This window comes from Oryzias latipes, chromosome 15 (assembly GCF_053564925.1).
Source record: "Oryzias latipes strain Hd-rR chromosome 15, Olatipes_Hd-rR_3.1".
NCBI lineage: Eukaryota > Metazoa > Chordata > Actinopteri > Beloniformes > Adrianichthyidae > Oryzias > Oryzias latipes.
The window spans coordinates 21,067,999-21,093,591 of record NC_136251.1 but is presented as its reverse complement, the minus strand read 5'-3'; the positions used below and the strand labels follow the sequence as shown (position 1 = coordinate 21,093,591).

General features: G+C 38.4%; 1 protein-coding gene across 2 annotated transcripts; it reads left to right on the top strand.

Moving 5' to 3' along the window:
- Positions 1-1,052: 1,052 nt before the first annotated feature.
- LOC101167893 (protein FAM53B-like) lies at positions 1,053-23,952 on the top strand. Of its 2 annotated transcripts, none has more exons than XM_004077076.4 (5): positions 1,053-1,183; positions 12,855-13,121; positions 14,403-14,457; positions 15,533-16,389; positions 22,795-23,952. In XM_004077076.4, exons 2-5 carry the CDS (start codon positions 13,041-13,043, stop codon positions 23,146-23,148), a joined length of 1,347 nt encoding a protein of 448 aa, XP_004077124.1. In that variant the 5' UTR covers positions 1,053-1,183; positions 12,855-13,040; the 3' UTR covers positions 23,149-23,952. The 2 variants fall into 2 exon arrangements, with proteins under 2 accessions (XP_004077124.1, XP_011482680.1); XM_011484378.4 differs by having other exon boundaries at positions 1,111-1,256.
- Positions 23,953-25,593: the final 1,641 nt, after the last annotated feature.

Here is a 25,593-nt window from a genome sequence, read left to right as displayed (position 1 = left end):
GAATTAGATAAGAGAAGGTGGGTAAAAGTAGATGAGAAAAAGGGGACAGAACCCCCAGTGCACCATAACTAATGTTAGGCAACGATGCATTTTTAGACTCAATTCAAGATCTGTTTTGCTTTAACTTACCACTAATCCTAAAAGCAAAGTCCCTGATGGGTTCAATCCAGCAGTGGTGTACATTTTCATAGTTTTGGCACTCTTTAAAAAAAAAAAATATATATATATATATATATATATATATATATATATATATATATATATATATATATATATATATATATATATATATATATATATATATATATATATATATATATATATATATATGCACACCAGCACGAATGAAGGGAATATATATATATATATATATATATATATATATATATATATATATATATATATATATATATATATATATATATATATATATATATATATATATATATATGTATATATATATATATATATATTAATGCACACCAGCACGAATGGCTTTCCTATCCTCTCACGTGTGACATTGCAAATATTTAAATTTTCCCTTCATCACTCTGGAAACACATTAGCCTAATGCAATGTAATGTAATGTGTGTATGGCTGTATTGGTGAGGTTTTTCATACATAGCACTTTTCATATCCTCTCAAATTATTTTATAAAACTGATATTGTTGAACTTTTTCCAAATGTATTTTTTGAGCAAAATATGACGAACATTGAAAGTTGGGAACCGTAGTAAATTAATTTGATTTGAATTCAGTAAGACCTCCCATGCAGTCGCCCTGAACATGAATGAAATACATAGTAATTAGCTAGCGCATGAGAAAAATGCTTGAGAGGGCAGGATCATGTCGGACCATACCATATTGGAAGGGGTGAGTTATATCATGTCACGAAACCTTGCTACGTAGTAACTCAACAATATGAACGTTATTATTTTTTAAACTATTATGTGACTTTAAAAATAAATTTTACTCTAATATACTGCTGTCATTCCTTTACACATGTTGCAGTCACTTTGGTTTCTTTTTTTTTTGCCCCCCTCCTTTGGCTCAGTTCATGTGTGTGTATGTGTACGAGCATTTTCCTACAATCAAAGCTGAACTCAGCGACGCAGCTCACTTTAGCAGTAGTCCTCTTCAGTCTTGTGCTGGAGACGCCAAACTGGCAACTGCGAGAAACTTTTGTGAGTTTTATTTTGAATACTTTTTTGCCTCTATCGAAGATGACCTAACCTGCAAACAAAATGTGCTGGCCAGGTAGTATGTTTCCAGGCTGGTAAATACTAATACTAGAACCGTGTTCAGACATGCCTAACTTTGTTTTCTTAGTTTCTAGCTGCTATAGAATAGATAGCATTGTTCATGCTTACTTTACTTTTGAGACATGTTACTTTTAGAAACAAAAATAATAATAATAAAAATAGATATGTATATGCATTGTTTGTTATTTATTGTTTAGGCCAAACTATAACAAAGTAACTAATAAAGTATAGGATCTTTTATATGTTTCCTATAGATTTAAGAACAACTCCATCTGAGTTTAGTGACTAAATCTATGGCAAAGTTTTATGCTTAAAATGTAGCTTCCAATGAGTTAAATGACAGGCTGAGGCAACAAAGCTGGTTTCATCTGAGCCAATGCCATGGAACTGAAGCAGCAGAGACAGTACCTGTATGTGGAAAGTCAGTGTGGTTGCTTTGCAGCATGTGTTGACATAGCCCCCCCCCCTCACCACAGCCTGTGTGAGGAGTATAAATGAGGCTGGAGCACTTTCATCTGCATGCCTTTCAATGTGTCTTTTCAATCTCCTCATCTCCTCATTTTTGGATTAATAATTTGTGTGGGTTTCTAGTTTTCTAGTTTAATTTTTCTCCCCCCTTTTATGTCCAAAAAGATGAGTACTTAACCCAGTTATGTTTCTGCTTCATCAGCAAAACGTCAAAATCCTTGGAGCCGTTGGTTGTTGTGGCTACATGGCAGCCATGCATTCAAAAGTTACAGTTGAAACTGTAGAATGATAAGAAAGAGGGCTCCTACAACAAATCATTGACTGAAATAGATGTGGGTCGGCTCAAACCGGGTCACTTTTCAATTTCTTTATTGCGGTGTTAGTTCACAGTCCAAGCTAACAACTCAAAGCACTGCAACTCAAAGAACCCTCTTTTTGTCAGCGCTGTTTCCTTTATTTTTGTGGGTTAGGAAGTAAAAGTTGCTGCTTTTGTTTTGGCCTGCTCATTACCACAAGATGGTTGATCCTTGTGGATACTGTAAATACGATACTACAGAGAACTGGTACGGATACCAGGGTACTCAAATCGGAAATACCTGGAACTCTTTTTTTTGTTTGTCTTTTGCTTTTGTTTTTGATGGTAACAAAAGTGGTCGTCCTCGACCCACTGGCTAATTTGGTCTGCACAACAGGAAATGTTACTGCTGCCGCTTCAAGTATCCTGCTCAGCCAGTGCCCCCGCAAATGCAAAAGTGTAGCCAAAAGTTCTGGATAGATATGAAGCAGAGAGTCAGGCAAAGATTTTTATCGCATGTTAGCTCCAGAGTGTAATTACATAGGGGATGTTGATAGGGGTTTGCCTCTCAAATACTGGTTAGCTCCCTGTCGGGCATTTCTGCTGGCCTCATTTCTTGATGGGAGGATTGTGATACTGCATCTTGCTTCAATTTCCAAAATAAACCACTTGTGGAATGTCACAGCTTGTTGTGAACAAGCGTTTAAGATCTTTTAGAATCTGTCATGTGAAGCGGCAAGATTCTTTCTCTCTATGTAGCTGATGATGTAAATTCTTTAACATAAATGATAAAAAAGGGATTTTTAAAAATTTTTTTTGCTTTTGGTAGTTTTCAAGTTTGGCATTTTATCTTGAAATCTATAATTAATAGATGGCTAAAGAATAGGTCATAAACTATAAAGTGGAAGTTTTATTGGTCCCTTTATTGCACAGACAGATTTTTGTCCACAGTTGTCGGTAATGACTTATATGAAGCACAACCTAATGTGCTGCACTTGTACTTAACAACAAATTTGGCACTATTGCACTGTTGGCTTGTTTTGGACATGTTATAGCCATAATTTATGGGGGCAATTAAGAGCGGAGGACTTTTAAAAGGGAACGCTCTGTGCCCCAGTGTGTGCTTAAGACGCACACATTTGCAATGCCTTTGTGTTGCAGGCAAAAGGCCCTATTAGAACTCCATTCTGTCATCGGGCAGCTGTGTGCCTGCCTGCGCGCTGAGAAAGCCCCTGCTCCATTCATTGGCTATATGTGTGTGTGTGTGTGTGTGTGTGTGTGTGTGTGTGTGGGTGTGTGTGTGTGTGTGTGTGTGTGTGTGTGTGTGACCCTGGTGCTCAGTCCAAACACTGACACACATGCTGCCACTTTCACCCAACTCACTTTCTTGTTGTATGCCTGTCTGTACATTTCTGTTGCACTTGTCATATGTTTTTGCACTATTATTTATGTTTCTTTTATCCTGCAGCTCTCTTTCTTTCGTTCTTCCTTGTCGTCTGGGCTGTGGCATTATGCAAAGCTGCCAGGGCAGGATTGTTAGACATGGCTGTCTGGGCCTCTATAGTAGTCTCTATTCATATCCTAAACTTTTTTTTTCTCCTCTGTGACCTGTAGGCTTTAAGGGTTCTGCTTCAGACGTTCAAAAACTGTTTTTTTTTGCCACTTTTCCTTCCTTTAAATGCAAAAAACATTCATTGCTGCCATCCTCCTTTTATTCAATTAAAAAAAAAGTATTCCTACCTCACTGATATGATCGATTTGAAAGTCTGGGGTCTCATCACCCACAACGCTAAAGACCTTCATCTGAAAAGAAAAGAGGGATTCTCACATACACCAAAAAGACCCCCCCCCCCCCCAAAAAAAAAAAAAAAGACCAGACTCCAAAGATGAAAAGCATTGTGGGATGCAATAGAAATACTCCCATTGCCACATCCCACTATTGTGTTTTTAATTGTTGATAGTGAGGAATTGTCTGGAGTTGCCATCTGACTCTTAATATAATCCAAATATACCGTCCAAGATGATTTCTATTTTAACAGCCCATATTCTCTCATCATTTTCTTTGTTTAAAAAAAACTCTTTAAAATCCCAAACGTTTTCCTTCATAAATACTTTTGTTAGCTTTTGTGTAGAGAGCTACTTATACCTTTGAAAAAGAGAACTGAAAGCTTTGGCTGGTACCTCTTTTTGAAAGTAGAATCTCATTTATTTTAAGAACATGCTTTTTTACTGACAAGAAAACACCCCCACTCCCCCAAGGACATCAGATATTTTACAGTTAACCTTGAAAAAAATGCGGAACTTGATCTTAGACAAAAACACCAAAAATCACCAAAAGACCAGAAGAATTTGAAAGTCTGAAACTTCTTTTTTTTTTTATCTAACACAGTTTTGGTGTGACAGCATCTTTACGATAGTTGTTTAGCATATTTAATAATAAAGCATCGCTTCAAGCTTTTGCTCTTCTGACCAAGACATGAACATCAGTCTGGAACACAGTTTGATGTGACCGGAGATAGTGGTTTTTTTCCCAGCCTGCATGCTGACTAGTAAAATGGATCTATTGGACTATAAAGTATCATGCTTGACAAGCCAAGATCACCTTCATTTATCTTTTGATCACAACTGCGGCTGACACACATTTACCACCGTTTACTGTCATTTGATTCGAGCATTTAGGTTTATTTCCATTTTGATTACAACAATGCAAAACAATTTTAATTCTTTTTTCTCTAGTTTAGTTTTGTTGTATTGCATTGTACAAACAACTTGTATTTTTAACTCTCTTATTCCTTTGACTTCTTTTGCCCCATGTTAGATAAGATCAGACTTTGCAGTAAAACAGGGAAACCCAAGTACTGTCAATGGATAGAAATGAGGAACATTAGCATGAATGGATATTACTGATATTATTGGTTATCACTGGCATTTTAAAATTATCTAAAAGCAAACTTGCATTAATAAAAATGTTAATGTTTTAAAAAACAAATAGTTTTCAACTATGAAAAAATAACACTAAATGACAATCTATGTATTGTATTAACTGATATTAACATGATATTTGTTTTCAATTGAACCCCGTTTTGGTACATTGACAAAATATATTTTTTTCTGATTCAGAATGTGGAACATGTTTTCATATTTGAAAAGGTTTTTAAACCTAAACCTAAAGGCTTTAGTCATATTCATAAACTGCAATACACTAGATGGGTAATCTCTGACATGAACTGATGGATTCTCCACATTATAAATGAAACTTGAAGGGGGTTCAGTGGAGTTCACCCATCTCAATAACATTCTGAAAACAGGATTTAGTTGGAAAAAAAAGTCAAGTTTAGTTCACCTATTTTAAAACAAAACAGCCTATTTATTTATATACGGTAGTGTAAAAAGGTTTGTTTTAGATTTAAAGTTATTATTTTTGAGTCAATGGAAAATTGCTTTCTTTGTAGTAACTTGCAGAAAACGGATTGCAGGGATATGTTTTAAAAATAATCTTAACTGACTTTAACTTATTTATTTTTATTTAACCTTAATTTACCCAGGAAATGTCCCATTGAGATTAATAATCTCTTTTTTCCAAGGAGTCCTGCCTAGAAGGGAACAATAAATTACATTTACAATAAAAATGTAAACAGTTAAAACATAAAATAAATAAAAATGACAGCTTATGTAAAACAGGTACCGGTAAAAGTGTCGTTCTCCTCCATTCTCAGCCTGGATTTAAAAAGAAATGAAGAAAAATGATTTTTTTCTAATTCTTACTGCCCCCTTTAGATAAACAATAGACTAGCAAATCAAAATGTTGAAAGTCAAGTTCTAAAGCTTACTACTTTATTCAAGAGACTCATGACAGTTACTGTGTTCATTACAAGCTTGGGCTTGGTTGCAGAGGAAGTCTGAACTGAAAGGCCTACTTGCACAAAGAGAGCCCACTTTTTAGATGACATGACTAACCCCCATTTGTACACTGGGCGTGTTTTACGTACAGGTTTTACATTTGCCTGCAGGTTATTCCACACTCCAGGAAAAAACACCGACATGAAATGATGTGGAACCCATTTGGTGACAGCTACCAGCTTTCACAACCAAACTGAAATCCAGTGTGTAGAAAGCATCAGCTTGGTTTGAAATCTTGTGTTTCCGCCTAGATGAAAGCTATTCTGAGCAGTCAGATGGATCTTTAATATGCTGAACATAACTGATTGCTGTCATGAATGAATGAATGAATGGACTAATGGAATGCTGCATGGTTTTCCTTTTAACATCCTCTCATCCATGCATTCTCATCTCATATACACTCAATGTGGGGTGTTGAATGACCAAAAATATTCTGGATTGTTCCATACAAGTTAAAAAACACCGTTTTTTTAAACACCGCTTGCTTGTGTAGCGTAAAGAGTGGGTCACCTCATTATTGAACTGACCAGTTGCAGGAAACAAAAGTGATTCCACACAACACTTTAAACCCTGGTGTAATGTATTCCTGATGGGTTAGAGCTCTGGTTATTTTGTTAGAACAGCTCAGGCACTCATGGGTAATGGAAGAAACAGTGACTGATTGTGGGGGGGGGGGGGGGGGGGTGAGTGTAATTAGTGGGTTACCTGATGTATAAAGAGCTGTGGCATGCAGGGGTTACTCCAAGGGGCAGGGGGCCCCATATCTTAATTTACTCAAACTTAAACACCTGATCCAATGTCTGTCAAACCTCTAACGATTTCACTTAACTAATTCCTGGCCTGAGACACGGGGGGGGGGGGGGGGGGGACCCTGTATTAATTTCAGGTTGTCTCAGTAGAAAATCTGTACTATGTTTGTGCTTTGCAAGTTTCCTGTTGGCTGCTGTAGCTTGGTAAACAAGCATGCTTCCTGATAAGAAAATGATGAGCTGACTTTAGTCTTGACAAGGCTGGTGACGTCTGCCCTTGCTGCCCTGGCTGGTTGTCACTGTTGACCTCTGTTGGTGTTTGGTTGCTATAGCTACTTATTCAACTCATATATACTTTGGCCTACTTTGCTGCTGTTTTCTGAAGTACACTGGAGTACAATGAAAGCTTAGAAAGGCTGTTTCAAATGAAAAATAATCATTCAGGGAATGATTTGCCGACAATTCAGATATTTGGGGATAGCATTCTAAATGCTTCCAAGATTTCTGATTTTTCTGGATTTTTTTTTAAAGGTTCAAACACTCCACATGTATTTCAGACCAAAAAGAGGCAAAAGGAATGTGGGATTGTTTAGGCTTTTAGGGTAAAAGGAACTTGACTGGCATTTTTAAGATAAACTAAGGCAGAGAGGAAAAATGGCCTGTCTGTATGGTCAGGAAAAGTTAGAAAAATATTTGTTCATATCTTGAATTTTCTAGAAACAACCGCAAATTCACTTTTTATCAGCGTCCCCCTTGAACTCCTGCATCTATGAGTGTGAGCCCGCGATGCTTCTTTTTCAAGGATGCAAATGCTTAATTCCCCTGCATGCACTGCAAATTGGCCTTTTGAGCCATTTGGTATTGTGTTTTTAAAGTCTTTGTGAGCATGAACTGGCTGTCCACGGAATTAGTTGAGAGACTAATAAATAATCGTGTTTTTGGTGTTTTCAACGTGTTCTTGTGACATTTTTTTCGTGATGGTGGAAACACATAAAGTAAATCAATATTAAAACTGCTTATCTGAGTATTTTTCTTTAATCAAATTGTTCTGAATTAGCAGCAGATGAAAAAAAATGCCATTTGAAAAAGTTTGTAGTTGTTACGTAAAAGCTACACTTGGCAGGCCAGGCTCCCCTCTCTGCTGCATTCCGATGCATCCACTTGCAGACAAATATATCCATTAACGTCTTGGTTTTTCTTGTCCAAACTGGCATCTAGGTCAAAACTCTACGGCTGGATAGCTCTGGTATTGCTCGCCATTTTTGTTGCGCTGGTAATGTTAGGTTGGAGGTGTGGGGGGCTGTAAGTTAGCAGGGACGAGTGTATTCAAATTGATGATGTGAAATGAAGGGCAGGCTTACTCTGTGCCAACAAATCAGAGGTGAATTTCTGATGAACTCCTGTTGCTCTGCAGAGACTATGTCCTAGAAAATGACACAGATATTTTGATTTTGTCTATAAATGGCATAATCATAATAAAAAGACCACTGGGAACGCTTTTACAATAGATCAAACGCTGATCAGAGTGGGACTTTAAAAACACCTTTGGTTTCGTCCTGGATGCAGTAATGCAAGATGATCAAAAAAGATTCCCTTTTTTAAAGCTCAAAATGATAATTTTCCAAAACATTTTTTAGCATCTAATTTATCTGTAATTTTTACTTTGACAACTATGAGCTTTTTCTGCCACTGATGGCGCACAAAAAATATTTAAGTTATTGGTGAAACAATACTGCAGATCATTTAGAACTACATTCCCTATGCTGGGTTCGTTGGTACGTTTCAAATAATGTCTTTACACTTGTCACATTCTATAAAACGGATGTGCGACTGTAACATTATGACTGCGCCTTCATTTTTTCTTTGCTTGGTTTATTGAAAGGGTGAGCTCTGGTGCAATGCATGTAAAGTTACCAAAATGTCACAATGCTTTGTAGATATAACTTGGGGCTTTCTCTGTTTGTGTATTTGATAATGAAGTCAGCACACTCCACACACCCAGTTCAACAGCGAAGTGTAACCACAAGGGAAGCAGAACCCTCACATTGCAAAGGGAAGTGAGCTTACATGAACCACTTATCTTCTTGTTAAGCCAAAAAAGCTGCAACTCAAACCAGTACTGATTATACTGGCAGGTTGAAGTACCAGCTTTGTTGTGACTACAGGTTTTCAAAGTTGAATAAATTAAAACGGACTCCTACATTTTTGTGAGCTGGCTGTCTCTATGCAGAGGTTAATGGTCCCTGTAGTTAGTACAAAATACAATGGCATCTTCAAAAGAAGACCAGACCTTTAACGACTAACAATGTAAAACTCTTTGGGAGTGAACACTTCATTGTTTGTGTACTTGTGAAAATGTAATGATGTGATGGTGTGCTGTTTTGGCCAATGTCCTTTTTTCAGTGGGTGCTAGGGTGATAGCCAAAGGACTCAATGGTATGTCTTAGACACTTTTACAACCTGACGCACATTATCCTAGAGTGGGTTGGCTCGATCTTTATCTTGAATTAACAATTAGTGATACAAATTTAGCTAAGAACAAGTCTTCTTTTTACTACTGGCTAGAAAAATATATCAAATCCGATTATCAGGATTGTGAACATTTGTTTGTCATTCCTGTATAAAGGATCGGTGTCTTCTCAATTGGTTTGAAGGGACATCATGGATCTCATCAAGCATAGGCCAAATCCAAATTCTTCCCCTACGGCTTCTCCCTACTCTTACATTTAGCACTCCAAACAGAGAGTTATGGAAAAATAGTGTCTTCGAATTCGGACGTTACTCCCACTCAATGATGTCATCAATAGTCGCGGGTCAGCTACATTAGCGTGGAGCTGCTAGCGCTTGGGAATACACACAAATGTCCGTTTTATAACTTTAATGCTAAAACAAAAAAATCATTATTTACATTTAGATGTAAACTTTTTGTGCATCAGAACACATGCACATGAAGAGAATTGCTTCTTCTTGCAGCAGAGGGCTCGGTATTCCTCTGCCGTGATGGTCTGCCCTTAAAAAATCTATTTTGAACAACCCTACCTCTCCAAGAGAGATAGGGGAAAAAATTGGGATTTGACTCATAGAGGTTATTTTTAAGCAATAAGACAAATAATATATAGAAATATTTGGGACAAATTTGCCACCAATTCTGTATTTGTTTGCTCTTCTTTGTTTAACTTGTGTAGATCTTTTTTTCCCCCTTCTTTCTTTCAACTGCAGCCACTGATCAAAGTCTTGACACCAGACTCACTCTGGACAAGTATGCAGAAACCAGAGCCAATTGGTGATGGACACCAAACACCCCATCACAAAACCTCAGGGGGGGCTAAATAGACTCTCATTCATCTGCCTGTACAAATCACTGCCTGGGCAAAAAGCCATATTATCTTAGCTGCCCTTTCTTTTGCCCCCCATCCCCCATGCAAGCCGCTGAAAGTGAGCCAAGAGCTCCTGTCTGCAGCCCAGGAAACCTAGGTTTCCTTTGATTTCAGCCCTCCACTGATTTCAAATTCAGAGACATTTATATTGTGAAAAGAAAGTACACCAAGAAATATAGTAATTTTTGAAGCAGGTGTGCAAAAGAAAGGGTTCAAATTAGATGAGTCTAACTATGGATCAAACACAATTCCTGACAAATCACTCTCTGTTTAATGCTTCGTACTTCACCAGGATCTGGTGAACTTTTTGTGAATCAACACATTGTAGAACTACCTACTGCTAGTTCAAGTAGCTATAAGTAGCTAGTTTGTTTCCAAGGTTAGTAGTCTCAAACTATTTTCCATAGACGGGACAAAACATGTCCCTTCTATGGTTCTGTGACAGTGTGTCGTTACGGCTGTGTTATGTACGTTGACTGAACCCCTTAAACACCCCGGTTCCCTTCTTTCAAAACCATTTTGCTGTAGTCCTTTTGTTCCATCTATCTTGTGTTTGACTCTGTTATCCTATAGAATAGGAAGAGGCAGCACTTGGTGCAAGAGTGCTGTTTGGTTGTCATGAGCTGTAAATCTTTGACCAAGAACTCTTGCTTTTGTTACAAAAGTCCGTTTTTGTTCTTGCTGTATTTGCATTTTTGCAAATTCAGCATGGGTTGCCACGTTTGGTTGAAAAGCAAAGCATAAAATATACCCTGTCCATACCCCTCTGGAATGGGGCAGTTTAAATAACAATAGTCTCTCTGTCTGACCTGTTGGAACCCGTTGAAGGCTGTAATTGTGATTGAAATTTGACCCCTAACATGTTATTTTATTTCCTATTCAATTAAGTGGTGGATTCGTTGCTGACCATTTTATTCATGGTTATTTCGGAGGTTTTATTCATGATGGTGTGGTTTCATTTCAAAAGTTGTGTCAAACTGTTTTCTTTTTTGACAAAGTGAGTTGCTCTGTAACATGTCTGTACATTTTGTATACTTTATAAAAACATTAGCTTTTCAAATACCGTAATCTGAATGTGGTCTTATTCACCATTAGACATCTTGAAGCCTTTCTGCAGAATGTCAATAGGAAATAAAGCAAGCATTCCAACCAACCTTTCTGAGGAAAAATGTAGAAACAGGCCTGTGACAGCTTAAGAAAACTTAATCCACCTAATTGGTGAAGTCAGAAAAATGATTCACCAAACCTGAGGCATTCTATGGACAAAAAAATAATAATAATACTTTCAATTTTGCAGAGATGAAGGTTTGCTCTGAGCAGTAACAGTCCTTATGCAAGAAATCAGTGATTTTTGTCCATGAAGCTTTGGTTACCCCATCAAACCCTGGAGCCACATTAAGTAAATGTGGCTCCAGGGTTGAATTGACACCCTTTTCATCCCTCTCCCATGACCTTATTTGCCAGTCACCACACACAACTGTAGGTTAGCATAAGCAGCCAGCATATACAGCACATCTAATGGCACAACAAGGTGCTGTGTCAGCCCAGGATGAACAGCATTTAAAGAGCATTGTGAAATATGAGCGTTGAACTTTTTAGTCACCGTTCTGATTATTGCAGACTTTCACACAAACGCTGCCCCACCAGAACCAACATCAGTCCTAATCAGTGAAGCAATCTTTTAAACTCATCACTGAAAGCTTTCTCTTCTTCACCAGTTCTCACCTACAATACCAGCTTCTCTTCCTCGCAGAGCCTCAGTGTTGCTCCACTGACTCTCTCGCATAAATGAAGATAATAGGAGTCATATGCTTGTAGTTGGTTCAGAGCAGGTCTACATAAAACATTTATAATCTATAAAGTCATGAGGCTGGGCAGGAGAAACGGGACAGAGATGACATTGTGAAATAACTACTTGAACTACAGGGAGATAAAACAGTTTAACCCAGCCCTGCTGTATGTTTTCTTTTCTTGCTGGTGTGCTCCAATTACAATTCCACAAAGCCAATTTCATACCCAGTGCAAGCCCTTGCACCATAGCATGTTAAATCCAACAGCCCTCTGTTAACACAAAACCACATGTTACACAGGCAGGCCTTTACATAGCATGTCTGGTGAATTCATTAGCCTTGTGTCACTCTTCCACAGAAACTTTTCATTGGCCTACAGGATCTATACCTTGACAGCAGTGTGTTTTTTTGTGTGATGTAAGAGTGCTTGGTGGATTATTAATTAAAGGGTTTGGGTGAAGTCTCTCCAGCTCTTTTTTCTGACTGCATATAATTTTCTTCAGTAAGTTTAAGTTTGTAGCACCAAAAAAAGCAGAATATAGCAAAATAGGCGTCATCTGCCAAACATTTCTTTCTCCAAAAGTTTTATTTAGTGGTATTTTGTCTTACCCATGAGTGCTGGCAACCACGTCTTGATTTATGTTCGTTTTTTTTCTCTGCATGTTTCCAATGGTTTAAATGATGTTTTCTTTTCTGGATGAACTAAACTTTGCCTCCTTGGTTTTCCAAACGTTTGGTGCATTTTATTGTCTGGCAGGAGAAGTTTCATCATCAACAAGATGAGGAAATGTACTGTTAATGTTTGGTTTGATCAAGCCAGAGCCTTGTGGGTGTGAAGCTGTACTGATATCTAATTGGTTGTGTTCCTTCAAGTGTCAGGCAGTTAAAGGTTGAACAGATGGCATGGAAGGCATAAAACTCCTTCTCATTATAAACTTTTTGTAGACTCATCTTTGCTACTAAACTTGGGATTAAAATAGGTTTTTAATATAGTAACTCTTTTTTTTTTTCCAGAGATGAAGTATTGAAAGACACCCCTCTACCTCCACGGCCTTCGTCAGCACTGCTCTTCAGATGGGAGGCCACCAACTGCTTACCTGCGTTGCCAAAATGCACTATCTGCCTTACACCCTGGAATAAAATGGCCACTCCTGACCTTTTTCTATACATGAACATCCCGGAGCAGAGCTGCTTGTTACCATGGTGATCATTTCTTCCAAAACACTGGAAAAGAAGAAGAGTGTCAATGATGTAACATCCAAGAGTATCGAGAGTTGGCTGGTAAGAAAAGCTTGTTCTTTTTAGTTCGGCACAAAGCAGTAATGTCATCAATTATTGTTTAAATAGTTGCATAGACAAACAAGGTCGGTGAACATGCAAGACCAGAATTGAGAAGGATGTTCCTAATTGTTTTGTCTTGATGAAACGAACACAATTCCTCCATAATGTTCATGTCTAGATGAAAGCTCATTATCGGGTTGTGGGGTTTTGAGTTTTTAACAATGCTCTGTTAACACCTCAAACTTTGAAGGAAGTGCCTTCATTTCTGAAAAGAAGGCATGACATACTAACCTAAGGCATTCCAGCACACTTTCTGTTTCAACAGAGGAAAAAGTAGAAAAAATCTCAAACCGATTGTAGCTGCATGATGCATAATTTTTGAATGGCAATAGAAACCTTTATGCATTCTTAGTTTTTTAAAACTAAACAACAGAACATTTGCATTTGAGTTTGGTTTCGCTGCACTATTCTCACTGCACAAATGATTAGTTTTCATTTTAACCAGCTGTCAACCTTATAAAAACGTGAGAATGTAAAGTTCCCCTAACGCTTTTATCTTCTCCCATTTATTATAAATAGGTCACACTCCACCCCAGACCAATAACATAACATAAGCATGCTAATTCAAATGTGCTGCCGGACTGGCGGCATTAGTGCAAAGCTACCATCTAATTTGGCCATTTACCCCTCTGCAGCTCATTACTCTTTGTTTTGGAATCTATGGCTCATTTGTTTGGGATTAAATATTGTGATAATAACTTTAAGGTGAGTCAAATCACTTGTCACATTTTAGGCTTGTCCTTTATGCGGCCAGCCACCACCACCCTGTCCCAGCGGGTGGAGTCGGAGAATGGGAAGGTGTGGAAATACAGCAGCAGTCTACAAATAACCTTTTCTCAATATGAACTGTGACGTTGTTTGAGTCTGTCTTTGCCAGGATAGTTTGCCAATGACAAACTACGTATTTACCAAGCATTAACAGGAGGAGCTTCTTCCTATTCTTAGTATAACAAAGTATGGTTTTCATTTATTTGTGGACATTTTAGCTTTTTTTAACCACTACTTTTTTGATTGTTTTGCCTTTTACAAATGACCTGTCTCTCCAGCTTACAAATGTTCATTTTACTGGCTTTTTTGCTTAATAGTCGGCACGCAATGGAATCTGAGAGATTAATCCCTAGAAAAACATTTTCTTTGCTGTTGAAAAATGAAGAGGATTTGAAGCAATGACCTTATTCTGAAAGGTTTATCTTTTCTCCTTTTCTTTTTGCTTCTTTGCAGAGTGAGCTCCACACCATGAGCAGAGGGACAACTCTTCTCTCCTGTGGAGCTGTGGGTGAGTTACTTTCATATTCCACCCAAAATGATGCTGTCGTCTGCATATATCTTTTCAAGCAGCCTTAATGCCTTTTCTAAGCTAAAAAGCCACTCACCCCTTGAATTGTTTTGTTGTTTATCTACTCTGTGGTGCTCAATATTTCACTTCTCCCTTCTCCATCTGTCACTCATTGCCTTCTCATGATAAAGGTGCACCTGCATCCACAGAACGTTGCACAGCTCTCTCATGGGAATAAACTGTAATTGAATATGCTGTGGCATGTGTCAACAATTCCCTTTAGCTCTTTTTAAAGATGCAGTAATGAATTCCCACTTCTACAGATGTACTGTTGTAAGTACTAACTACTAATACTCCAGTTTTGTAAATAAAACACCAAGACCACAAATAGTTCTGCATTAGTCCCAGATTTCATATTATATAAAACTACATGAACACAGGCGGTAAAAATGCTGCAACTTTCAATAATAATTGCAATAATCTAACTAAATCAGATTACTTTTAACAGTCGTGGTTCCATAAAAAGAATCAATGCTGTTTTATTGCTACAACAAAATCATTCATTGGTCTTTTCATTTTAAAGGGAAATGTTGTAATATCACAGTATTTTTCCAATATTTATCCTTCCATTAGCATTGCTTTTCATAATTTCTGTACCTTGTTAGATGCCGCCTGTGCATCTTAATTTTAAAAAGTATATTTTTGTGCTTTAGCTAATTCTCAATTAGTCTAGTTTGTCTTACAGTAATGTCAAGTTTCTGTTGTATTTAATTTCCCCAAACAGTGCTTTTTACTTCTTTTTTTAACATGTCAAGTATGGAGAATAGTATCCAGGAGTGTGATGTGATCTTATACCATCAAGATGTTATTTTATTCCAAATCCTAGCCACTCAGCTTCTTATCTTGAGCTGTTAGAGAACTTAAATTATGTGTTTTCCAGCTGTAATTTTTTGCTGGATGGATTTTTATCTTTTCAGAAATGTGGTGTGGTCATTTTAAATGTTACCTCTTGCAGCAACATATCTATTTCTTTCTTTGCTAATTTGTACAACTCTGTATGTTTGGATTGTTTCAGAGTCAGATAGATGGCTGGACTCAGGGAAAAACTTTGCAATCCAGCAGAGAGCTTCATGTCAGGAGGATTCCAGTCTGGAGAGCCTGTGGGATGCGATGCATGAGCCAGGGAGCCAGCACTGGTCCAATGAGGCAGGCAGCACCACCATTACCAGTTTAATAAGAGGTCTGAGTCTGGGCAATAGTGGCATGATCAGCGCCCACAAGACGTCCACCACTTCGCAATATACCACTACAGCCACAGGCCAAACTCCTGCAGCCCCACCAAGTAAACGCCAGTGTCGCTCCCTCTCATTCTCTGATGAATTTGGGGGGTTCCGCTCATCTTGGAGGCCCCAAGGCTCCAGAGTGTGGATGGCAGTGGAGAAACGTAGGTGCTACAGTGGAGGAAGCGTCAGAGGAGGAGGGTGCCACTTTCCCGCCATGCAGCGTAGTTCCAGCTTCAGTTTGCCCTCCCGCTCCAGCCTCCCTTCAGATGGAATCCTGGACCTGCCGTTCTTCAACCAGCAGCTGCCGCCCCATCCACAATTCACTGCCTCTCCAGTCTCCCCCACTTCGCCTTCTTCACACCACCGTCACCACTCCTTTAGTCACATTTCTCTCAGGCCTCTATCCTTATCCCAGGAGCAAATCAGCCTGACAGAGCTTCAGAGTGAAGAAATGTCAGAGACCAGCTCTCCAGACTCCACCCCTGAGTTGGGGAGGCGAGTTGGAAAGGGAGCAGCAGGGAAGGGATGTCTGAGTCGGAGCAGGTCCCAGCCCTGCGTGCTTAATGACAGAAAGATTGGTATGAAGCGCAGAAGACCAGAGGATGCCCAGGAGCAGCGTCCCTCCCTGGACTTGGCAAAGATGACTCAGGTTAGCTTGAAATGTCATGTGCAGACAGGCACACACAAGCTTTGACTGAATTCAGTGAGTGTATTCTCCCTAGTTTAACAGTTTCAGAGTCTAGCATCCCCTTCACCTCTTGAAACACAAAATCCCTACTTGTTATTTAGCTACAGGAGAAGTTCAAGAGCTTGCCAGACATAACAATGTCACGAATCTCTTTAAGACTGATGGGAAGTTGATTCAACCGAGCTGAAGGGAGTTTTCTGGATCGTCAGTCCCGGGCTTCAGGGCTAAGCAGTCTTAGGCTTCCCCTCTTCAGCTCACGAAGAGCTGCTCTCTAAAGAAACATTCCTCATGTTCGGTCATACTGCCTAGCTATACGCTCTAGCAAGCCCTGCTCTGGTTTGACATTTCATTAACTCTGTTGGGTAAATAGACCATCCAAACTCCTCTCTTCTTATGCACATTTTCTGTTCATTTTGCTTCCCTTCAACTCTGGTAGAGTTTCTTCTTATTTTGTTTTATTTTTGTTTGCCATCAAGAAGTTAAACAAACAAAAGGAGTTAAATGTAGGGAAATATTTTTGATACATGGTACCTACCATTCTTTCCCATATCAAACCGTGATTGCTATTTTGGTACGGTCAGAAAAGCTGTGGAAGACCCTTTCACCTTAATTTAAACTAAAACAGGAGAAGCATTTTTTATAGACTGCATGGAAAAAACTCACTTGGGTTCACAAATTCAAACTATTTCATTAATAGTGATATAAAAACACTGTACATCATGCAGTGACTCACACTTCATAACATATGTGTCCAATTAACTTTGTTTTCCTTAACACATTTGCAATAGTTAAGCTTTACTTTTTGTATAAATCCTCACGTCATGCTGTTTTGTTTTGTTTTTGGTCTGTTTCCTGTTCCCTTATTAGAAAGTATCATCAGTTTATCCACCTACCCTCCCTTCCTTTTCCAAAAACATTTGCGTTCCCAGCCAGGCACCCTTAGGACTCAGCCAGGCTGGATCAAGTAGGCCTGGGTAATGGAGCCTACCAGGCATGTTTCCTCTAGTCATGCCAGCTGCTAAGAGGGGGAAATCAAGCACACTGATTACACTTAACACACGCAAGCGCACACTCTGTCTTGTAGCTAATTTTACTGTGACTTGTGTTAGCTTTGTCTGTTGCAACTTATTGTTGATTTTCAAAATGCTGTGATTTTTACAGATGGGCCTGGCTGACAGCAGCATTGTTGAAATAAGTGAAGTTGTGCAGGTCAAATAGCATTTGTATTTTCAGTTTCTCTGTAACTGAAGCATGAGGAGAGTAACACTGCAGTATAATTGAAGTCACATTTATGGATTCAAGTGAGAGCTGATGTGCTTTTGCCATTAATCAGTCTAAACTAATAGGTGGTTTGCAGCAAGGTCTTCAACAAGCAGGACTAGAATCTTTCAGGCGACGGCTGTAAATTCACATAATTGCTTTGCGTTACAAAGGTGTTTTGACAGTTGTGCTATCAAACCGTCTGAAAAAAAGGGGGGGGGGGGTGGAACAAAAAAAATCTTTGCAGGTTACAGAAGAATGAAAGTAATTACTGAATCATTCCTAGTTGGGAGTAATAATGCGATGATCACAATCCATACCAACAACTGTTTCACTTGATTTAGAAAGAATTTTCATTAAAACCACTGATTCCTTTTCTTTTCTTCCAGAGTAAGTTGGTGTTTAAGTTATTTGAAAGTCTCGTTTTTATTGGTGTTTAGGCTAAAAATTTGAATGTTTTAAATGTAAAGGTCTTTTTTTGTGAGGTAGTGTTAATTTTCTAACTAACTCTTGTGTTTTCTTGAGAAAAATCAGATAAACCTTGAGCTGAACTTGTGCGAAAACATAAAAGTGATGTTGAAATCACTGTTTCGACACTTGATTCTCCCATCATTTGTCTGTAAGCGATTGTGTGCCAAACTTTAAAGCTGAAGCAACGTGCAAACCCTTCCAGTCCAGTTCAGTGTTTTTTTGGAAAGCCACTCCACTTTACATAGACTCCAATGTTAATATACAAAGAATGATTGATTATAACAGCAACTATTACTAAAACTTTTTATTGATGCCATAAATGGGTTTCAACATCAAACAGCCCATTTAAAGACAGATTCCAATAATATTTGATCTCAGTGGTCTTTTGACTATGACTGCCTTTTCTAGCCAATAATAATAATAAAAAACTGTTTCTGCAAAGTGGCAGGAGTTCATTAGAAATTCACCTTTGAACTGTGGGCAGGAGCATTGGCATGAATAAACCCCGCCCCTCTTTCCTTCCATGTTCCCGAAAGCTCGAGAGCTAGTTACTACATCACAAATATGCTCTTTTTCCAGCTGGAAATACTCAGAAATGCAGTTTTAAGGCTTAAATTGTTTTAGTTATGTCCTCGTCAGAAAAATCCCACAAGAACATGTTAAAAACACCAAAATCACCATTTTCATCAGATCATTTTTTATTTTTAAGACATAAACATATCTTTTAAGCCAGCTTTTATTCTCGCACATTGTAAAATAATAATTAAAAAAATAGTCTCATCGTTTATGAAGGTTGCTGTGTCAGTCTAACTGCACTGGACAATGCTGCTGCTTTAAACAAACACAAAATTGAGTTCAGTGTTGGGTCGGCTTTAGACTGTCAGTTTAAACATTATACTTATTTCATGGAAACCTGGGGAGTTGTGTAAATGTGTGTAAGAGTAATCTGTCTCGGTGAAGTAATGGCGAAACTGGATTCAGAGCCAAAAGGCAAACAGCTTTCTGAAATGGGTAGTAACATGTTTAACCTAACTTCAGAATTCCCAGAGGTGTGTTTTCTCAGAGGAACGTGGCGTCGTTTGGTTTTTGGATTACCCAACTGCGTCAAAGGATGGGAGTGTGAATTCTGGGGATACATACAGTACTAATTGTTTATAACTTGACCACCTTTAGGGTTGACATCCCACTGCACCCCGAATTCCCTCCTGTTAGCTGTGTGTTTCATCCCTCTGCTCTCTCCACGGTCTCCTTTTTACCCCTGGCTGTCCTTCCACCTTGGCACCACGTTATTTTTTCCTTCGTTTCATGGGCGGAGAGAATGGTCGGATGAAGAGCGTTATCTCATGGGTGTAGGTCACCCATTGAATGATTGTTGATCCTACTTTTACTGTGCTTTTCAGGAAATGTCCTATACAAGGTCATCTGTCATTTGATAACTTTAGTTGGACTGTTGCACATTCAGAAAAACATTGACAGCCCTGGTGTGTTAAAGGTACAGGTGGTAAAAGGGGGCGTGCTGAACAACTGATCTGTGCTGTGGAGAAAACAGCAGCTGGATTAAGAAAGGAGGATTATTTTTATAGTGAAGCTGGCAGACAGGCTTTTCACCCCTTCTCTATTAATATCTTCACTTTGGCCCAAGTTCCTGCTGCTGCTCTCTTCCTCTTTTTCTCTGTCTCTCTCCATTCCTGGGATGGCAGACATGGTGATCATAGCTGGGTGTCAAGCCCAACAAGCATACGGGAATATCTAGGTTGGTGTCTAGAGCTGTGTCTTACCACTTTGTAAAGTGACATGGTGTAACCTTTCGTATGTCTGAACTGTAAATAATGAGGATATAGAAATATATCATAAAAACTCTTCATTTTTATGAACTAGCAACTGTAACAGTTTCTGAAAAAGCTGGGAATTTGCTCTACATGCAGGTCCTGCAGTATGCACAGATCTGTGCAGAGGCACTCAGGTGGAACAGCGTACAATTAATGCACAGGCATGCTGGGAGCTCATTTGACTGTCAAAATGATTTACATTTTATATTTTTTCTGACACCTCGCTTGTCTTTTCAATGGTAGTAGCTTCTGGTGTCTGATTTTAGGAGATTTGTTGGTCTCTTTCTTGATTTTGTGCAGAAATGCAAGTTAGCGGATACTCTGGGTGAAAAGATTGTGTATGTATGATTTTAGTCATCTCACAGCAAGACTTTAATTTGCCTTTTAGCAGGGTGTTGTTTGTTTGAATCACCTTGGGAGCATTTGTAAGGTCTCTTTGCATGTAGTGCATTTTAATTAATAAGCAGGTAATATAAGATAATGCAGTCTTAATTAAAAAAATATTGACATGTTCTCTCTAGATTCACAGATTGAATTGTCCCTCCTGAGCTCCCCTACAAACACAATAGTGTATATTAAATGAAAGAGGAACCAAGACCAAAAAAAAATCTAAACTTAGAAATTTTTTATCTTAGAAAATAATCTATATATAGATTATATATATAGATAATATATATATATATATATATATATATATATATATATATATATATATATATATATATATATATATATATATATATATATATATATATATATATATATATATATATATATATATATATATATATATATATATATATATATATATTTCTCAATTTAATATTCAATCATCTTTTAATCTATTGTAAAAACATTCCCAGTGATCTTTTAGTTTTGATTATGGCATTTTAAGCCAAAAGAAAACCCTGTATTGTTTTCTAGGACTCTCTCACTAGCTGACAGCCCCTCACAACCCCAACCTAACATTACCGGTGCAACAAAAATGGAGCTATCCAACTATCCATACAATTTCAAACCAGATTCCAGCTCAGACGAGGAAAATGAAGATGTACACAGATCTATTTGTCTGCAAGTGGATGCATCAGAATGGAGCGGAGCAGGGAGCTTGTGGCCCGCCCAGTGTCGTTTCTACATAACAAATACACTCTTTTTCAAACAGCATTTTTTTGTCTGCTTCTGATTCTCAACGATTTGGACAAAGAAATTCTCAGAAATGTAATTGTAAACTTAATTGTCTTAGTATATTTCCTTCATTATGAGAAAAAAGGCCACAAAAAGATCTTAAAAACAAACAAATAAATCATGTTTTTGACTGGAGAGGGTTCTTTAAGAATTTCACCTGCTTATATCCTCCAAAGCAAATCATGGAAACATTTTGGATGTCCAGTTTTTCAGTCAGACAGCTGTTTAGTTTATTGGACCAATGCACCAGTCTTTAAAATGTTTACTTTAGTCATCACATGGTACAAATCTGAAGAAAACGTGTTACTAAATGCCCAAAGACAGCCAAAGACTCCTGACTTGTGATCCAGCATATGACTTGATTCTGCTTGTGTGTTATGTTCTACAAATCGGCATGAGGGTCAGGAGTCCATATGTGGTGGATTAAGTTATATTTTTTGCATGTGTGCATGCCATCTGGCAAAACTGGTTCTATAGCAGAAATCCAACCCTGTTCCACTAACCCACCACCACACCCACCCAAAACCCAGCCAGCCCCACAGTAGATTTTATAGAAAGCATATTGTGGGAAGGCGGCTCTCCCCCTCCTTTCTCTAGTGCTTTCATCCCCTCCTCTGCTGTGATAATTAGTAGTGGGGTAATTCTGGGTGTTGAGCAGAGAGAGCTAGAGCTTAGAAATCCCCTTTTCCACTCTGGTTAGGTACTACAGCGAAGGCCACGCAGTGCTGATGTGATCGCTTTGAGCGTTTCTTAATAAAGCTAAACTGCTAAAAGTCCTGCAACTCAGTCTTCTTGTTTTTTTCTTTGGACCTAATGAACTCAAGGAAAGTAAGTGGTCGAGAATGAAACTTCTCCAAGGGAGAAACCCCATCTCATTGTAACACTAAATTCAAAATCTCAACACATGCTAGGGAAACGTAGGAGGTGTCTGTCATGTAAGCTGAGGCTCTCATCTCTATTCACCTCCATACCTACAACATCTGCTGCTGGGGGCACTTGAGAGATCATTAACCCCCTTCACTGCTCTGCGGCTGCCTGCCTTTGTTGCAAAGAGGAAGTCAGGGCTGTAGGAGAGCATGAAAGCAGAGAGGGACGCAGCTTCCCTGTAAATTTTGTCTTTAAAAGGAAAGTTTTAAGAGCAAAAGCTGAACCTTTTGTTTGTGTAAAGACTACCTGACACTCCCTGGAGATCACTAAAAAACTCCTTGACCGCTGTGAACAACAATGCCTTTAAAAAAGGAACGCTGGGCTCGGTTAGTTATGTGTTTCAACATGGTATTCAGTGATGAATGAGCTCAGTCTGACAAACGATACCTCCTGTGGTTTGCAAAACATTTCAGTGTTTGTCTGACTCACGGATTGTTTAGAGTTTTGTGTATGTTCATTTCTTCTTGCTTTGCGTATACTCGTGTTTACATGTTCACATGCGGTTAATGAGGGAAAGCTAGCATTTAGCTGCCCAAAACTAAACCCAACCTCTTTCTGGAAGACAAAAAACCCTGAATTCCCCTGTCAGGCCCAGTAGCTTTTTCTGGCCTCATTACAGTGAAGTCAGGATGTGAACATGTGCTGCAGGAAGATGCACAAACCAACATTTGTTTTTCTTCTCTTGTCTCTTCAGAAGCTGCAGACGTTTCAGAGTTTAAGTTGCCCTGGGTTCATGTTGGCTGACAGCTGCCAATCAAGCCTGCCCCCACCCTCCTTTGACGGCGTCGGCCAATCTGAGTCAGACTTCACAGCCGTGTCAGAACTGGGGTTAAAGGCGTGCCAAGATGCAGCGGGAGATGACGAGGAAGAGGATTCATCGTACGAGGAGCTGGACAGCGACTCTGCTTGTAGCGTGGACTCACGCCCCGCTTCTCCTGTTTGCATTGTGGACAGTAAGCACGCCCTGTGGAAGGGTGACTGCGGGATCCAGAGAGACATTTTTCAGCTGGGAGGAGAGCTGGATCTTGAACAGATTGAAAGAAACTGAAAATTTTGCTGAAGATAGAAAAAGCAGTTTGAGTAATTTTATAGAAAAGTTACATTTGATGTACCAAGAAGTGACAGTTGGCATGGATTGCGAGAAGAAGAAAAAAAAGACCAATTTTGCGGGGGGAAAACTGTTGGAAGGACTAGAAAGTGTATTTGTAATGACACTTTTGGCCTGAACATTCTTAAAGTTTAAATCACAATAGATGTGGCCTTAGTCGTTTTTATGTGTTGGCTATTTGGTTTAACTCAGGAGTGGAACATTGAGGGTCAGTCTTAAAACGTATCTAAGCTCTCACTGGCTTTTCTACTTGTGGAACTTTCCTAAGTCTATTCACTTTAGGTCTGTAGGTTTGTAGCAGTAGCTGAGCTCTCCTGTATCTAGCTTCTCTTTGAAAATGGAGCATTGATGAAACCGGGACGAGCAAAGAAACGTTGTGAAAGACTTAGCTGCGCCTTCTCCTCCTCAACCTTTGTGCGCACATGCAAATGTTTTTGTTTGAATGTAGGCTCAAAAAGCTTTATGGAGAGTTCAGAACATGAAAAAAAGTGCCTTTGTTTGGAAGCTTCTTTTACCAGCTCTCTTCAAGAAAAACTTGCCACACTTAAAGCCACCTTCTCTGGCATATGTGTGCAAGTTGTTTGAATTAAAACACTGAATCTCAACCTTTGACTTCTAACAGCAGCATGTATTTTTCTACGTATCTGTATTTTTTCTTAAATGAGCTGTTTGTGAAGGAGTAACATTATATGGGTTTTCTTGTAACGGAATGGACTTGAAATAAATTTGCAACCCACACTCACATTCATGTTCTTATTTTTCTGCTTATTAAGGCCTGGTGTTCCTCTTTTTTGTAAATGTATTTCTCTGCAGCAGATATTTCACTTTGAAAGATCTGAAGTCTAAATAAGCAAAAGTTTCCAGATGCTCTTTAGAAGCAGCACTCGCTCCCCCCAGCCACTTCCTGCATCACATTTCAGAATCTTTTTCTTGAAGCTCACTCTTTAAAACTTTTATCTGCTGTGTTGGTGGATGCATTTTTAATTTCCCCTGTTTATCAGGTTGAAATTGAAACAGTTTGTAGCTTTTGATTTAAAACAAATCAGATAAAATAACATTATAAATATCCATTTTTGCAAAATAGCTTTTTTTATAGAAAGGAATCATTTTAAATGTATACCTATAGAGCATACAGTGTTAACTTATGGTTTCCTAAACCGTAAGTGGAAAAGTTCTGGTCTTACATCCTTGAGATTTATGTCTTAATCTTGTGTATTTCTTTTTCTAACTGAGATGTTGCCCAGGTACCAAAACTGATGTAACTAAGGTGCCAAAAGAACTCAGTTTAGTCTGGAAAATATAGTTTGGCTTCGTATACTAGATTTTATAGCCCTGCCCAACAGCTGTCCAAGTCAGTATTCATAGTTACATCAGCTTTAACCCACAAATATCCCCTAATTCTTTTCAATCTTTATGAGGTGCAACCATATTTTTTTTCCCTAGAGAAAAACATTCATGGAAAATAATAGTACGGCTTTAAATTCTAAACAAGTTGTTTTGTAAGTGATTTTATTTTGAAAGTTAAGATTTACAGATCTTTTAAAATCGCACAAAACCTTTTTAATCATGGGAAGTTTAATAATTTAATAAATACAATAAAATAATTTAATATAATACAATAATTTTAAATTTATTAAATTTTTAAATTTTAATTAATTTTATACAAAACAATGTTTTTTTTCCACTGTGGATTGAATGAGCTCAAATTCAGTCCAGCTAGCAATAACGGCACCAAAGCAAAAATAGACTAATTATCCCTCTCTTTTGTATTTTTTTTATCACTTAAAATTCCAAAATTTTAACTTGAAACTGCACTGGGTTTAGTAAATGTTTTGATTTTTCTAAAGATTATGAACTAAAGCATGATGCTATAACTAATATTTAGGCAAAAAAAGATAAATTCAAGCAAAAATGGATTGTTTTATTCTGATGTTGCCTTTATGATCTGAATGACATGACAGGAAGTCGAGGCTTGAAATGAATCTGACTGGTAACCCTGCAATGACCGGAGGAGGTGACATCAGGAGAAAATATCTCTGGCCTCGTAAAGCAGGCAAACAGAGATAAACTCGCCGGTCGGGAAAGGTTGTTCCTCCCTGGGATTTCCTATCACGTCTGATATTTGTCCAAGCTGCCGAGAGAAACTCAAAGCACCTGCCACCTTTAACACTTAAGCCATAGATGTCTATCTCCCTAAGCTGTGGCTTGAGGTTTCTGTTGTCTTCATTTTTGGCCACCAGCGAGGCAAGTCGCAGAAATAACGTGATGGGACGGATTGTTTTTACAACACAAGGAGTGAAGTGCTGGCAGCAAAACAGTGTTTATGTTCACAACAGGATATTACAGCCATTTGCAGCTTTTCCTTCAATCTTGGCCGTGGAGGAA